Source organism: Bos taurus, chromosome 7 (genome assembly GCF_002263795.3).
Source record: "Bos taurus isolate L1 Dominette 01449 registration number 42190680 breed Hereford chromosome 7, ARS-UCD2.0, whole genome shotgun sequence".
Taxonomy (NCBI): Eukaryota; Metazoa; Chordata; class Mammalia; order Artiodactyla; family Bovidae; genus Bos; species Bos taurus.
Genome location: NC_037334.1, coordinates 79,949,804 through 79,966,506, shown reverse-complemented (window position 1 = coordinate 79,966,506; position 16,703 = coordinate 79,949,804). Strand labels below are relative to the sequence as shown.

The 16,703-nt window shown below is 42.1% G+C and overlaps 1 protein-coding gene across 3 annotated transcripts in view; it reads right to left on the bottom strand.

Moving 5' to 3' along the window:
* Positions 1-16,703, bottom strand: part of TENM2 (teneurin transmembrane protein 2) — a 762,206-nt gene that overhangs the window by 335,815 nt on the left and 409,688 nt on the right. For all 3 annotated transcript variants that reach the window (XM_059888816.1, XM_059888817.1, XM_024995296.2), the window contains one exon: positions 8,772-9,006. In XM_059888816.1, coding sequence (XP_059744799.1) covers positions 8,772-9,006 — 235 coding nt within the window. The remainder of the gene's footprint in view (positions 1-8,771; positions 9,007-16,703) is intronic.

Sequence of the window (16,703 nt, the reverse complement as noted above, 5' to 3'; positions counted from 1 at the left end):
CCCCCGGTCTGTGGACAAACTGTCTTCCACAAAATTGGTCCCTCGTGCCAAAAAGGTTGGGGACCGCGGCACTAAGGTGACTAAGAAAGCACGAAGCTGGACACAAGACACCCACACAGCAGGGCCCTACTTTCAGACGGTTTTTACATTTATTATCTCACTTTACTAAGCTGGCTTTCCCCAGGGTCCCACCAAATGCTTCAAAGTGCCTAATATCACCTTATGCTTTCTCATTCCCTATTCCTAAGTGTAGTGGAGAGGATCTGGGTTGATAAGAGATTTAAAAGGCACAAAGACTAAGTTCCCCATTTAAAATTCATATCTAAGCACATATCCATGCAAGAGGAAGAACATTTCCTACCTTCTTCCTAGAACCGGATTTTATATCCAGTCCTTCAAGTAATTGCAAAATAATAATAATAAGCTTTTAATTGTCATATCGTTGGTGTCCAACATCTTGACAGGAGGACTAATGTTGAGCAGTGGACTTAGGGATGCTCCAACCCAGCCGAAGCTTTTTAACAAATTGAAATAGAATTTTAGAACCATCTCACAAATACAAAAAGGAAGTGCTACTCATTCTCTTTTGAAATATAAGGCAGGCATGCACAGCTAAAACACTGAGGACAGAAATTGGAAGCACTTGCTGATTTCTCAAACAATTACTTTGAGCAAGAAAGGATTCTGTAAGGAATTAAAAACACATGATTTTGAAGCTGATTCTCCGTGGTTAATGTTGTCATAAAAATGGATTATTTGCATACAAGACTTAGGGAACAGTCTGAAACGTGTGGGTTTTGGAGGAGAAAAAACAGCTATATGAGAAAAAGTGCTTCAAGTTGTTTCAGCTCCCTTATCATCCAAAGGATGCAGTCCTAGCTGAGCACACTGGCTGAGTGCCTCATGATGGACTGCGATTCTGGGGACATAAGATCCCCAATCATGAAGGCAGGCCAAACCAAGACTAATAAATCAAAGGAAGCTTCAGAAAAGGTGCAGAGCCTACTGCCTCTGCCTGGGAGAACCACGAGTGCCTTATCTGGCTTCTGTGAAAAGAAAAAGATCATTGCGGAGCCAGAATTAGAAAAGCCTCGCGCGCTCCATCAAGTCTCTCCCATCTGAGCCAGATAAAATATCCTCTGGGGAGGCTTCAGGAAATGCCCCGAGGGTATGACAGTTGATATTAGCTGAATGGGTGAAAGAGCACAGACAGAGATGGAAATACTGGGTTTTTTTCAACTGTGAACTTAACCCAAGAGTCTTTGACGTTTACACAGACTCAGGGCAGAGGCTTGCACTTCCAAGGCATGACCGCAAGGTGGCTTCAGTCTGTAATAGGGTCCCCGTGGTCCAGGCTGCAGAGGGATGGCTTTTAAAAAACACAAAACATCTTTCTACCCAGAGGCTTTCCCGTGGTAACTCATAAGTAAGAAGTTCAAGTCCCCAGAGCTTTAATAAACTTAACAAGGCTTTAATTTTATAGCGGGAGACACATTTTAAAAGTTGAGCCCTCCTTGTAGACCTTTACCTTCAAGTATGTTTCCAAGTTTGCAAACCATGCCAAGAGCAGACTAGAGTGGTCTTAAATAAGACAATGCTTGTTTCTTTCTTAACGCACCTTGTAATTTGCACACGAGCCACAACACTTTATTTTCTTATTAATGGGTTTAGGTGTGTTTAACACCGCAAGCCATAAATAGCAAAGCAATGGATTAGACCAGGTTGTCTTTATTTTCCTGCCAATTGTTAGAAAGTGATGTGGGGTATGGGGTACCCCTCCTTACTGGGTTTTTCTCTACCACTCACCAACACACCCCCAACTCCACCTCCCGCCTCTAACCAACCACCAACCCCTGTCTCCATCTGCCAAGAAAAAAAAAAAGGCACAGTCTGGTTTCTCATTGGAGAGCATGCCTATTGAGCTGTTCAGTTATTGAGATTAATAAGCTGCCAGTTTCCAAGGAAGACTAAGAAAACTACAAAATTAAAGTGCACCGCAACGTGAAATGCTGCTGGTGGCCAGGCGGGATCACAGTGTCAAAAAGGCAAGGTAAAGCTATAAACTAAGGCTGAGTTTGAAAAGCTAACCTAAAGGTCTCATTAATTTCCATGTTGCCTCTGATGAGAATTTAGAGGGGGCATAATGTTTCGCAGTATGGAGAAATCATGCTGCCTACTGATTTGAAAAGTGCTAGAATGCATTTCATGCATTGGAGAAGGAAATGGCAACCCACTCCAGTGTTCTTGCCTGGAGAATCCCAGGGACGGGGGAGCCTGGTGTGCTGCTATCTATGGGGTTGTACAGAGTCGGACATAACTGAAGCGACTGAGCAGCAGGAGCAGAATGCATTTGGTTCACCCAGAATGAATTCTAGTTTTACACCTCACTTGAAAACGTTAAAAAAAAAAGGGGGGGGGTGGGAAGCAAACAGGTTACCTTGGTTTAATATTCTCAAGATCAAGCTTCTCAGGGATTCTGTCAGAAAATTAATCCTTAGGTAGAAAAATCAATCTGAGAACAAGTTGAGAAGAGTCTTCAGGTTCATCATGGTGGGGATGTTTCCACAATCTCATTTCTTCTCCATGAAAACCTTATTTACTAAAGATCATTAGGCTTGATTCCCAAATATGCAATCCCCATAAAGCTTCCAGATGAGGCTAAAATTACTTGGTCTTGAAGATAAAAAGTAGGTTTTCTGAAATGCTGATACCCAAATTAGATTCCTGGGATTCCCTGTGCCACTTGTCAAGCCCAAAATGCTCCATTCTCGATCAGAGCACTTCCTGGGTGTTCATCACAACTTTCTGAGTGTCCCTACACGAACGATGACCAAATGGCCATCCAGCATACTCAAGGCAGTGTGGCTTTCTCCTGCCAATCTGGCAAAGTCCTGTTTGGAAGATAAACCTCCTGCAAATCAAAGAGGCTAAAAAAAAGTAGCAGTGCTTTTTATTTCTGCAGCTTCAATTTACTCTCGCAGTTTATGATAGGCAGAGCATTAAACCTCTGAGCTCAGCTCACATGTATCCCATGCTGCTGGCACCATAGTCCTTTGAGGCTTCAGATTTACCATTCTGGGTGGCTGTCAGTCTTGCAGAGCTGAAGACAAGGGTCCCTTATATCTTGCCTAGCTTATGAATTTGTCAGTGACCAACTCTATGTCCAGTAACAGACTGGGATTCATCCCTCAGATCATTTCTTGCCTCACATCACTTATAATGCATTAACTTCATCATTTCCATGGCCTGGGTAAATTTTAATTGGATAATAAGTATCATTTTATTTTGTTTTGTTCTTCTAGTTTCAAAGACATTATCATGTGTTGGGAATACGGCATGTGGAGTCAGGTAGACCCAAATTTCAATCCCGGTCCTGCCACCTACTTATTTGGAGATGTGCAGGTAATTTCATCTTCTCAAGTCTCAGTTTCCATTTATTTAAAATAGGGATAAGTAACATATACTCAACAGAAGAGTTAAAGGGTTCAATGGGATCATGCCTGTAAAACTAAGTATTGAGCAAAAACTATTTGATAAAGTTGTTATTCACAGAACTATACAATCATGTAGAATAACTAAGTTGAACAAAATTTCTGGAGAGTTTGTTTTTTTTTTTTTTAAAGAGAAACATCAACTGCTGAGAACTTTGGATACAGTCAAAGTGAAAAGTGAAAGTCACTGTCGTTTCTGACTCTTTGTGACCTTGTGGATTATACAGTCCATGGAATTCTCTAGGCCAGAATACTGGAGTGGGTAGCCTTTCCCTTCTCCAGGGGATCTTCCCAACCCAGGGATCAAACCCAGGTCTCTAGCATTGCAGGCGGATTCTTTACCAGCTGAGCCACAAGGGAAGCCCAAGAAAACTAGAGTTGGATACACTAACTATGCTATTATTTGTAAATGGATGTGCTTTATGTTACATCTGTTATTTTAGAATCAAAATAAGTCTGGACAATAACAGCAACTCAATACTCTTTCTTGTTGCCTCAGAGATTTAAGAGGTGGAAAACTGAACTTGTTTTCTAAGTGACATCACTATTCACTCAGCCTCTTAAGTAAAAAAATCGGGTATTGTGCTCACGTCTGTCTAAGCTACATCCTGACATTCCAGCCATCATTAATTTTACTGATTCTACCTTTAGTACATTCCCCATAACTCTGGTCAGATTGGTAGGAGAAAGGCAGACAGCTCTGATACTGCAGCTATGGGGACCCTAATGGAAACACCACCATTTTTCATCTTAACCATGACAGTATTCTCCAAATTGCATCCTCAGTCTTACTGTACCTCTGCCCAACCCCCTACCTATTAACCATAAGGCAGCTACCATAATTAAAAGCAAAACAAAACCATCTATGTATTATTTCAGCCTTCTGTTTAAAATGCTTCAGTGATCTTTCACTGTTTTGGGGAGAGTCCAGAATCTTTAAAGCAGCCCCAAACCATGCACTGTCCTGCCCTTGCCTGCCTTTCTAGTTTGCTTTCTCTTCCTGGAGTCATAGCACTTCTTCTCCCACTGGATCATAGTTTTCACCAAGAACATTCTTTAAGTCTGCTGCTGCTACTGCTGCTGCTGCTAAGTCACTTTAGTCGTGTCCGACTCTGTGCGACCCCATAGACGGCAGCCTAATTAACACCTACTCATCCTTAGGGCTCAGCCTTTATGCCAATTTCTCCTGAGTCTGGCTTCTCTATACCTCTCATGGCACTTAATACATTTGTCATTGGAGGGTCACAGGCCTAATCTTTTGCTCGCATTCTGTCTACAGCCTAGAATCTACAAAAAGACAAGGACTTGCTTTTCTTCTTCTTCAATGCCTGGCATCTGGTTGGGTCTCATAGATGTTTCTCTAATGAGTAATGGATGACCATTTCAAAAAGTAACTTGAAAACTTGCTTGAGGATCTTGATGGCTACTCTGGTATTCTGGGGGCAAAAGCAAACTCAGAGAGAAGTTTTGTTCTGCTTAGGGATTTTCTTTAGTGACCTGCTACCAGAGAGAGATTCCGAGAAAGAAGCTTGCTTCAGCAAAATGTACGACGGAAGGAAAGTTAGGTTCTTTCACTGAGCTACTTTTTACTACTTTAGACAAAGAGATGCTGACTTCAGAAACTCCCAAAGCAGCAGCTGGCCAGAAAGATTCCTGACCTTGTTGCTCTCAGAAGAAGGAGGAGGAGATAGGTGGTATCAACTCAGAATTACCCATGGACCTTGTTCTAAGACCTTCTGCAAGTAGGCTGAGAGAAAGATGGTTGAGGAGAGTGATTCTGTAGACCATCCTGTTTGCAAACAGTTCCTCTGCCCTGTGTTTTGTTTCTCTTGGCTTATATTATGGTTTACACATGAACTGATTGTTTTGGGTAGTACGCATTTATATGCATTTTTTATTTATATGGTTAACATTGATACAAAACTTTCCCTTATAAGCTTTTTTTGTCTTGTGTTATATTCCAAATTTGTACAGTGCTGTTTTCTGGCTATGCCTCCTTAACCAGCACCTTGATTCTACTTGTCATAGAACAAAAAATGGAAAAAGCACAGTTCAAGGAAGATCTAACATGCCTCATTAAGACTGATGGGAACATCAACAAGCAATGCAGGGGGCCAGGGCTCGTTCCTTGCTGGTCTAAAGAAACACCTTGGATTTGGCTTGGAGTCTCTGGGGTGGCAGAATGCCTACCCATCACCTTCCAGAGTTATGAAATTCTTCCATCATGCCCAGAAGTCTAGATTAATGAGATCGGGGGTGGTGAAGTTTTGTTTGTAAATTTCCATTGCACTTTCACAGTTGATGACTACATCATAATCAGCCTCCAGAATGTCTTGCCTTCAATGGTTCTCTGTCTCCAATGTGGTTAATCAATCCTTATTTGATATGAAAGACATGAATGGGAATCCTAGTATGATATCATTACCCTAACTTAAGAGCTTCTGTTCCCTACATTTGCCTGGTGGGTAAGAAAATGACACCATTAAACTAACAATATTTCAGCATTGGAGTGAAATTGTTCACTTTTACAGTTTCCAAGACTACATGGAAAAATCACTGAAGAATGGGAACAAATGATGCCATAATCTTTGATTTTTTTTCTCCACTTATCTACTAGGTAAAACTCTTATTTATCCTTCCAAACCCAGCTCAAACAGCCCCTCAGCTGGAAAACTTTTCCTGAACATCCTGGAATAGTTAATTATGATGTCAGCTGTTCAACCACTGTAACTTACAGACTTTCTTTATTGTAAACACTGCATGATCTTTCTGTTTATGTGCCTATATCCTTTTTTAGGCTGTATGAGCTCTAAGGGAAGAATACACGTTTTAATCATAATCTCCCCAGTACCTAACATAGCACTTAGTATTTTCAAGAGACTCAGTAAATATTTGCTAATAAGAGACTGAATAAATAATATCTAAAAGAGAAACATAAAGTTCAACAATTCAATTCAAGACCAGTTGCACACCCAAATTCTATGTATTCAGTTCTATAGATAGAATTTCAAATACCTGGGTTTGATTTTAGTAATGGCCCTTCTCAAGGGACTTACATTCTCTAATTCTTGGCCCTTGAATGTACTGATCAGAGAACATCTGATACTGTTCTTGCCTTCTGATAGGATTTGGCTTGCTTCCTCTAAAAGCACTGAGAAACTCCAAACCTAGGAGAAATGCTAAGTATTCTAATAACCTGACGAAGGACTCGACAGGTTGGAAGGCATGTTCTGGGAGAACTTCAGGAGAGCAGGAAGGGGATATGCTTGGTTTGCTGGTCCTCTCCCCCAGATCTTTTCAAGGGAAATATTTATTGCCAATCACATCAGAATGTGATGGGTGACAGCAGATACCCTCATGCAGTGCATGTGTTCCCATCACCAATTAGAGACTCTTTGTGCGGAGTGGACATTCTGATGGATCTTTCCCTGATGATGTGACAATCAAGGCAATAATTGTAGGTTTGTGATCAGATACCTCACCATCTTATGTGTAGAAACCACCAGAGTTCCATCCAAAGTCTCATAATTTACGATCTCACTGATGCTCTAGAATGCATGCAAGTTATGTTGACCCCAAATCTACATTCTGAAATTTTTAAATGGTGACAACAATGATTTCTTCCTACTTCACTGACGTGCTTCCAGGCTTGATTGAGACAGTGCATTTAAACCACTGATATTGGCATTTACAAAGTACACAATAGAAACTGTTCGGTATTGGTGATGCTAGTCCTCTTTTTCCCTTTTTCTCCTTCTTTTTCCCAATATCTACTACATTTCTTCTACCCTTTCTCCTCCTCCTCCGTCTTACCCACTGTGCATTGCCTCATGTCTAGTGACTATTAATATTTTTCAAATAATGGCTGTTAACGTGAAAACAGACTGACTAGTACCCCACAAACTCTATGGCAGTTCATAAATATAAGGAAGAAAAAAGAAAATCTTATCCACTCTTAAAGACCACCACCAACTATGAAAATTGACTGAGTTAAGCCTGGTGGACTAGTTAGCTTTCAGCCTGGAACCCTTCCATAAAGCTACTTATTAGTGGGTTATTATATCAATGCAGATGTTTAAACCTATCTATTATATATAATATATACATATATTTTCTATTGAGTTTACTTATTATAAACCTTAGAGATTACAAAGGCATGGTTACAAATCACCTACACTGGTTAGAAAATAAAATGCATCAAAGTTTGAAGTGACTATAATGACAATGAGGTTCAACGTATCCAAGATCTTATTAATAATTAGAGATAAACAACATGAAATGCTATGGCTTGCATAATTATTGCCAGCTGCATGCAAAAAATTCACTGGCCATTACCGGAAAGATTACAGATTATTTTTTTTCTTTAAACCTAAGTTATTAAAGTTTAAAAACTATGTGAGAACTTTCTAAAGGTTCAATATGAATTAGCCCCATTCTCTATTTAGTTTCCATGGTTCTTCTGGGCTAGGAAACAGTGACCACTGAAGTACATACACCCTGAAAGTGCCTGGGGATGGAAAAACAAGAGCATTCCAGTATCTGGTCAACCCACTGCCAATTACACTGTAGCCTGCCACGCTGTGACCAATGCCCCTTCCTTCAGGTCGCTAAGGCAAGGGTCATTTTGGAAGACCAGAAGCAAAGGTGAGAAAAGGACAGCAGCAAACACAAAGCAAAGCCAGAGCTGGAGATCACTTTCCAACTCTTCCCTTTCAACATAAATGCTGCCCCTTTTTTCTTGTTTGTTTTTCTCTACATTGTTGTTTGCCCCTCAGGCATCAAGCTGTTAAAAAGTGTGTACAGGAGGGATTAAAGAGAGACTGCATGTTGGATGAAATATAAATTAAAATTATACTTCTGTCAGTCTGGAATTGGGGATTGTTTCTCAAGGTCTCCCCAAACACTTACTTTCAAATGAGTCTTCATTTATTACTTCAGGAAAGGCTAAATGCATAATTTATCAGCAGCTTTCAGTCAATATACCCTTATAAGCATGTTTCCCATGAGCCTTTGTGTAAAAATATGTTATGCTAATTCTATTAGTTGGGTACACAGGAGCTGTCGAAGAAAGTAAACATGCATTAAAAGGAGACACATGTGAACAAAAGAAATACCTATCAACCTGCTGTCCAGGGTGGAATTACCAAGGGAACAGCCAGAGCTGGTCAACTTATCCCACAACGTAGGCGGGGTTTTCACCCCACTATAGCTCTGCGCCACCCCGATGCTCTGCGAGGGTGAGGCAGGAAGGAGGCATGTGTGATCACGATGGGGACTTACCGAGTCTCCAGCGGCACGTTGCTGTTCAGCACCCAGCTGTCCTGAAGCTGAACGGACTCGGGAGTGGTGGCCAGGTCATTGGGGGCGGGAGCCGGGGCGTGGATCTGACTCCGCCGGTTGGTCAGCGAGTTCCTGTTGAGGGAGTTGGCGGACGAGTGGTGATGGGACAGCGTGTGGTTGTGCGGGGGTGGCAAAGGGGGCCTCAGAGTCGACTGGCTGTGGTGGTTTGGAGGGCCTGGGAAAAGAGGAAGGAGAAATGGCAGTCAGGGGCTGCTGGCCACCGCCGCGAACACACTATCTGGAACCAAAGCCTTGATATTGACAAGTGCTGAACATCACCCATTGGAAACTCAGGTAAGACTACATCAAGCATCCCAGGGTCAGTTACTAATAAACAGTATGCCTTGATTTGCCTTTAGGTAATTGCACTCATCTCACACACTAGTAAAGTAATGCTCAAAATTCTCCAAGCCAGTCTTCAGCAATACGTGAACCATGAACTTCCAGATGTTCAAGCTGGTTTTAGTAAAGGCAGAGGAACCAGAGATCAAATTGCCAACATCTGCTGGATCATGGAAAAAGCAAGAGAGTTCCAGAAAAACATCTATATCTGCTTTATTGACTATGCCAAAGCCTTTGACTGTGTGGATCACAATAAACTGGAAAATTCTTCAAGAGATGGGAATACCAGACACCTGCCTCTTGAGAAATCTGTATGCAGGTCAGGAAGCAACAGTTAGAACTGGACATGGAACAACAGACTGGTTCCAAATAGGAAAAGGAGTACATCAAGGCTGTATATTGTTACCCTGCTTATTTAACTTATGTGCAGAGTACATCATGAGAAACGCTGGGCTGCAAGAAGCACAAGCTGGAATTAAGATTGCCGGGAGAAATATCAATAACATCAGATAGGCAGATGACACCACCCTTATGGCAGAAAGTGAAGAGGAACTAAAGAGCCTCTTGATGAAAGTGAAGGTGGAGAGTGAAAAAGTTGGCTTAAAGCTCAACATTCAGAAAACGAAGATCATGGCATCTGGTCCCATCACTTCATGGGAAATAGATGGGGAAACAGTGGAAACAGTGTCAGACTTTATTTTTTTGGGCTCCAAAATCACTACAGATGGTGACTGCAGCCATGAAATTAAAAGACGCTTACTCCTTGGAAGGAAAGTTATGACCAACCTAGATAGCATATTGAAGAGCAGAGACATTACTTTGCCAACAAAGATCCATATAATCAAGGCTATGGTTTTTCCTGTGGTCATGTATGGATGTGAGAGTTGGACTGTGAGGAAAGATGAGTGCTGAAGAATTGATGCTTTTGAACTGTGCTGTTGGAGAAGACTCTTGAGAGTCCCTTGGACTGCAAGGAAATCCAACCAGTCCATTCTGAAGGAGATCAGCCCTGGGATTTCTTTGGAAGGAATGATGCTAAAGCTGAAATTCCAGTACTTTGGCCACCTCATGTGAAGAGTTGGCTCATTGGAAAAGACTCTGATGCTGGGAGGGATTGGGGGCAGGAGGAGAAGGGGGCGACAGAGGATGAGGTGGCTGGATGGCATTACTGATTCGATGGATGTGAGTCTGAGTGAACTCCGGGAGTTGGTGATGGACAGGGAGGCCTGGCGCGCTGCGATTCATGCGGTTGCGAAGAGTCGGACACGACTGAGCGACTGAACTGAACCGAGGCATCAAATGATGCATGAGAAGCTAGGTTAGCAAAACCAGGCTGGTGAGGGCTCACCAGTGGGAATTATTTGAAACTTCTTAATTCTGCAAGGAAAGTCATGTGACATTCAAGGTTGACCTCTATTGTAACAAGTTCCCAGCCCATTTCCTGGTAAGCCAGGATACTCCATACATTCTTTAAACAATGTCCACAATGGGGGGAGGGGTGGGCTTCCCTGGTGGTCCAGCATTAGGGCTCCACACTCCCACTGCAGGGTGCATGGGTTCGATCCTTGGTTGGGGAACTCCTACATGTTGTGAAGCATGGCCAAAATACAGATAAAAAGAAATAATGGTATGGTATCTTTCTGAAGGTATAAGAATATGGCATACTGGAAGTCAGGGAGTAGCAAGTTTAAACACCTATCAGGGGCCAGGCAGGAAAGTGAAGTGGATTGAGGTGAACGGGAGCAGGTAGGGAACAGCCTTCACTCAGATCAAGGCTCACGTGGCTATTTAGGGGTTAGAGATCAAGGCAACTGATCCTCCAGTTTTTCTAGGAAAGCTGAAGATCTGGACTTTTAGTTTTTTTAAAAATGTTGACAATGAAAATATATATGCGTGTGTTTTGGGTATGTGTATTTATATATATACCCACATATGTATGTATACACACACACATATATATTTTTATATATACACACACACACATATATATACACATATGATTACATATGACTTCCCTGGTGGCTCAGATGGTAAAGAATCCGCCTGCAATGTGGGAAAACCTGGTTCGATCCCTGGGTCAGGAAGATCCCCCGGAGAAGGGAATGGCAACCCACTCCAGTATTCTTGCCTGGAGAATTTCATGGGCAGAGGAGCCTGGAGGGCTACAGTCCATGGGGGTCTCAAAGAGTCGGACACAACTGAGCGACTAACACTTTCACGTTTATATACAATCACATGTATATATGTATACCTTTTTAAAAATGAGAGTCAACGAAACACACCTATGAGCTCACTCAGATCAGGGGCTTGATAACATCTGTCCTCTGAGAGATGAACCCTGAGGACTCGGTCTCTGGAGAAGGTCAGGGTTGATGTTTTCAAACCGTGACCCTTACTCAAAATTGCATCCTAGTTTCTAATCTTGAAATCCTCCATCCTTGCAGGAAAAACACACAAAGGACAACCACACCCCTCTACATATTCGCCTGTAAATATGACCAAGGATGACAGTCCCCTCCACGGTTTTCCTGGCAATCCGTTCTCCATCTACAAAGTGAAATATTTTAAGCGTAATGAAAATGAAAGCAGTTCACTATGCAATGCAAGCCTATAATTTGGTTTTAATGGCTGCTGAAACATGACTTTTAATTTGTGTCCTTTGAGAAAGTTTATTTTTTGAAGCCTCCAGTCGGGCTTGGCAGCCCACCAGGTGACTGCCGAGCCTTGTCATTTTGGCCCCTGCCAACTTTGAAAATCCTCAGCCCCTGCTGTCCTGGCTCTAAGAAGTTGGCTCAAGTCATTTAAACAAGCAATTTGACACAAATTTCAACTACTTGTCTCCTTATGTGGCCAGGCTACATCTCCAAAAGGTGTAATCTACATTCCATGGCTCCTGGGAAGCTTGCAGAAACGTTCCGAGAGAAAGGCAACATGTCAAGAAGATACTAGGTTTGGGGAGCATCGTGACCATTGCAAACAGGAAAGAAAAATGCAGAGGAAAGTGGTTCCTCGAAGTTTGTGTCTCTGGGCTGAAATTACTTGGGTGATTTTTTTTGGCGGGGGGAGGGGGGGTTGTGGGACAAATAAAACTAAAACTAAAACCCAGTGGGAAATGCCACCATACCGTTGTATAGATTTTTAAATTGCGTCCTCCAAATGAACCTGTTAATTCGTATTTTCCATTCTGCACCACTGACATTTTAAATATAACTTTGAAGGAGTTTCATTGCTATAGCAGGCTATTATATTTTCTGGCATTGTTGTCTGTCTTGCAATGTATTATTATATAGTTATTTAGCATTTGTCTGTCTCGTATTAGTGGAAAGAGGGGAGAAAAGGGGGTGAAATGATGTAATAATGATCCTTCAGAGATGCTATCTAAGCCCCTCACACAAGGTTAATGAATTCTCATGCCTTTCTTTCTCCCCCTCTCAACTCCCATCCAAGTGGTGTCATTATTCTCCATTAGTTAGGTAATTATGAGCCTTGCCTCGGGAAGGCGAGATGAATCAGAGCACAAGCGAGAACCCACCCTCCCCAGCCCCAAGCCCTAACTTTGCATCTCCCTCAGCCCTCAGCCCCCACCCTCCAGCTCTCCAGCTACACCCTCCCAAAGTACAAAGAGGCTGTGTGAGGGATTTCATTCACTAAATGGGACACCAGGCCCCTCCTGCTTCTGGTCTGTTCACCCTGAGCTGAGCCTTCTCTGCCTGCTCCAGCTTGGGTGGTCTTTTCCTGTCCATCAGTGTTCCCTGTGGGTGCAATTCCTGTGGTTGTCTTCCTGTGGACACAGCTGGCGGTGGTGCCCACGGGGGAGCGGCGCTTCCACCTGGGTGTTGAGTGGTTTGTTTCCAAAAGATGGAGGGTGAGTTTTCCAGTTTTCCAGACAGGTCAAATTCTCCATTTCTCCTTAAGAGAAGGCCTAGGGCATCATCGTGGGGGGCGGGTGGGGGAGTTGAGGGATGGAGAAGGACGAACAGGAGAAGATAAACAAATACTCAACTCTCCACTCACCCGGCCCTCCTGTAAAGCAGCAAGCTCTTTGCATAAAATCAAATGACCCATTGCAACAACAGTGCAGCAGTCCCCCATCCTCTGTATTGAAGGATGCTCACCTTACACTGTTGCTCATTTCCACTGTGACACTGGTCATATTTGCTCATTTATCTATCTATTCAAAACTCAAACTTTTGAACTAGGTGCAGGAGCTAGAAGGAAAAGACCCTGACAAGAGAGGCAAATGCTATCACTGGGGATAAACAGAACTGGTGCACGAGCATCTGCAGGGGGCACTGAGCCAGTGGTTAGGAGACAATATCTGAAGAACTGGGTTCAAGGATCAAGTCTGCCCACTTTTGAGTTATGGGAACTTAGGCCTCAGGCTTCCTTTCTCTAATTATCAACATCCTTATCTGTCAAATGATGAAAACAGCAGTAACTACCCATAAGGTTGCTGTGAAAGGTAGGGAGGAAGGTGACTGCAAAGGGCTAAATACGCTACCTGATGGCTGGCAAGTTCCCCCCAAACTGCGTGCGTGGACCACTGCTTGGTTCTGGGGGACAGAAGGATGGATAAAGGAGTAACTGCAGCTCTCAAGAAGCTCAGATTTAAGCAGAAAGAGTGCGCTCAGAGTTCATCTCCCAAGGGCAGGAGTCACAAACTGGCAGACCCCAAGCTGACTATTACCAAAAATTCAAGGTGAAGACTGTACATAGGGTTCCAGACTTCTGACTTCTCTTGGAAACAAATTAAAGACATCGAGTCTGTATTCCCTCATGGCAACAACTGGATGGAGCCCAGCACCATTGGGTGGTTTTGCTTGTTTGCTTCTGTCATCAACCTGAACAACCCCTGTTACCTTCACCTGGTCAGATGTAGCCTTTGTATTACGGGCTGGTAGACATTTACGCTTTTGGACCGCTGCCTGAACTCAGGGTTCCTTAGCATTCTGTGTGGGTCACGTGTCTCTCATATAACAACACTTCTGCTACAGTGAATGATCTCAAGCACTTTTTGTGTTTGTTTTTGTCACAGTCATCCAATATGTTTGCTGGATGTGACGGTTTTCTATTTCAAAAAATGCACACAATGGCAAGCAACATGCCTTACTGCTTTCTAGGAAGCGAAATGACATGAAAGAGTCATTCTCTAAGGCAAGTGTTGTCTTCAGTCTATGGTGAAACAAAGATGAATATCTCAGCTTGATGAAGGAAGCTTCCTTCATGTCCACTCTGAGTGCCACACATTTATTGGGCTTAATTCATCGTATTAATGGCTCTTCTATTACATAAATCTGAAATCACACAGTAATGTAATTGAGGCATGAATAACTATGTAGCATAAACACTTACATGGTATCAACCTAATAAGTATGCTATTAGCAGCAAAAGGCAGTTGTCATTAAAATTACTGTGCTAACCTATTATACTGCACCTGATTTATCCTGAAGTCAGAAACCTGGAATTTGTTTTTAGGTGCTGTGCAGCTTTTAGTCCTAGGAAGAAGGAGCTATATATCGGTCCTTTGTTAAAAGCTAGGGCAGGACAGATAGGAATCCGAGCAAAGTTAATTCACGGAGAAGGTGCCTCCTGTAGATTTTAAAATGAAGTGCTTGAATGAACACTTAACTTGAACTGTTTGCTTATTTGGATTGTTTGCTTGAACGGTCTAGGCGTCTGAGGTTTTAGATGTGCTGTGGGACAGCTGCCAGCAATTCTGTTCCTGAAAGAGATGCTGTTCACATATTCTGTCCTTCCTAAATGCCAACTGGTTAACGGTGGAGTCTTAAAAATAAAGCAGGACTTCTTGATCAGGTCACAATATCAATTCCAACATAGTTGTCTGGGATTACAAAATTTTAGAGTATCAACTCTTTTTGTAGAAAAATTTTTTATGGAAGTACAGTTGAATTATAATATCACCTAAGTTTCAGGTGTACAGCACAGCAATTCAGTTATATACACAACTTTTCCCTTAAAAGTTATTTTGGAATACCAAGTATGGTTCCCCGTGCTATACAGTAGGTCTTTGGTGGATTTATGGTAATGTGTATATATTAATTCAAGTCTCCTAATTTATCCCTCCCCTACCGCTCTTCCCCTTCGGTAACCATAAGTTTGTTTTCTGTGTATGTGAGTCTCTTTCTGTTTGGGAAATGTTTGTATCTTTTTTTTTCCTTCAACCTATAAGCAATATAGTATAATAATTGTCTTTCTCTGGTTTACTCTACCTAGTACGATAACCTCTAGGTCCATCCATTTTGCCGCAAATGGCATTATTTCATTACTTTTTATGACTGAGTAATAGTCCATTGTATATACATATACACATACATATTAATACACACTGGAGTTTCATCACCCAGAAACTCCAGTCTGTCAACATTATCCCCACTTCCAGCATATTCTAGCTATTCTAGCATAATTGCTGTCAAGAAGGAACTTGCTTCAAAGATGAGGTTCAGGAGGCAGAGAGTTTGTGGTTAATTCATTATCCACAAATAAATAAATTAGGAGGGATAAATTAGGAAGCTGAGATTAACATATACACCTTCACTATATATAAAATAGATAATGAGTATCACTCATTCTTGAAGATGGCATGCTAATTGTTGATCTTTAAAAATTACATATATATATATATACACACACACACATACACACACGCACACATACACACATACACAAATACACTGGAGTCAACTTATGTGTTGACTAGATGAGTGGTGCTCAAATAGCATGTGGAAACCAGCAACGCCCACATTTTAAAGAATGTGTAAAGAAAGCATTTTCTATGGAGCTAAGGAAGTAAATTCACAATAACTGGCTATTGTTGTACTTTTCTAAATAAACAGCTGGGGGAGGCATTCAGGCTGGGTCTTCCTTTGCCAGGCAGGGTGTTGATGGCAGTGGGAGGGCAGGGATGAACTCAGATAGCCTTGACTTGCCCACACCAATTATTCCTGGCGATTAAAAATGATGAGGAAATGTGTGAAAGAAAAAATAAAAGTAGAGGCCTGCCTAGCTGCCAACGATTTACTCATTCTTGGAGCTGACAAGCCAGTTGTCTGCCTTTAAAAATTTTAACCCTTCAGCCCCCAAGATAATGAATTAACCACAAACTCTCTGCATTCTGAACCTCATCTTTGGAGCAAGTTCCACCTTGACAGCAATTTGAATATGCTGGAAGTGGAGATAATATTGACAAAAACTCTGGAGTTTCTGGGTGATGAAAACTGGCACCAGGAAACCCTGTTCAATTTTAACCTTGAATGGGCGCCAGAGGGAATCGGAGGTGAGCATTTCCAAGCCTCAGGTTAGAACTAAGGAGAGTGGAGGCTATTGCAGACGGCCAGGCTGGTGGTAAGTTGTGAACCCCTGTTTGGCCACTTATTAGCTATGTGATCCCTGGAAAGTTACGTATTTTTTTCTGAGTTTGTTTTTTCATCTGTAAGATGGGTATAGTCATTTTATTTCTTTCATATAATTGCTAGGATAATCAAATAAGAATATTTGTAGGGAGCCTAGCAC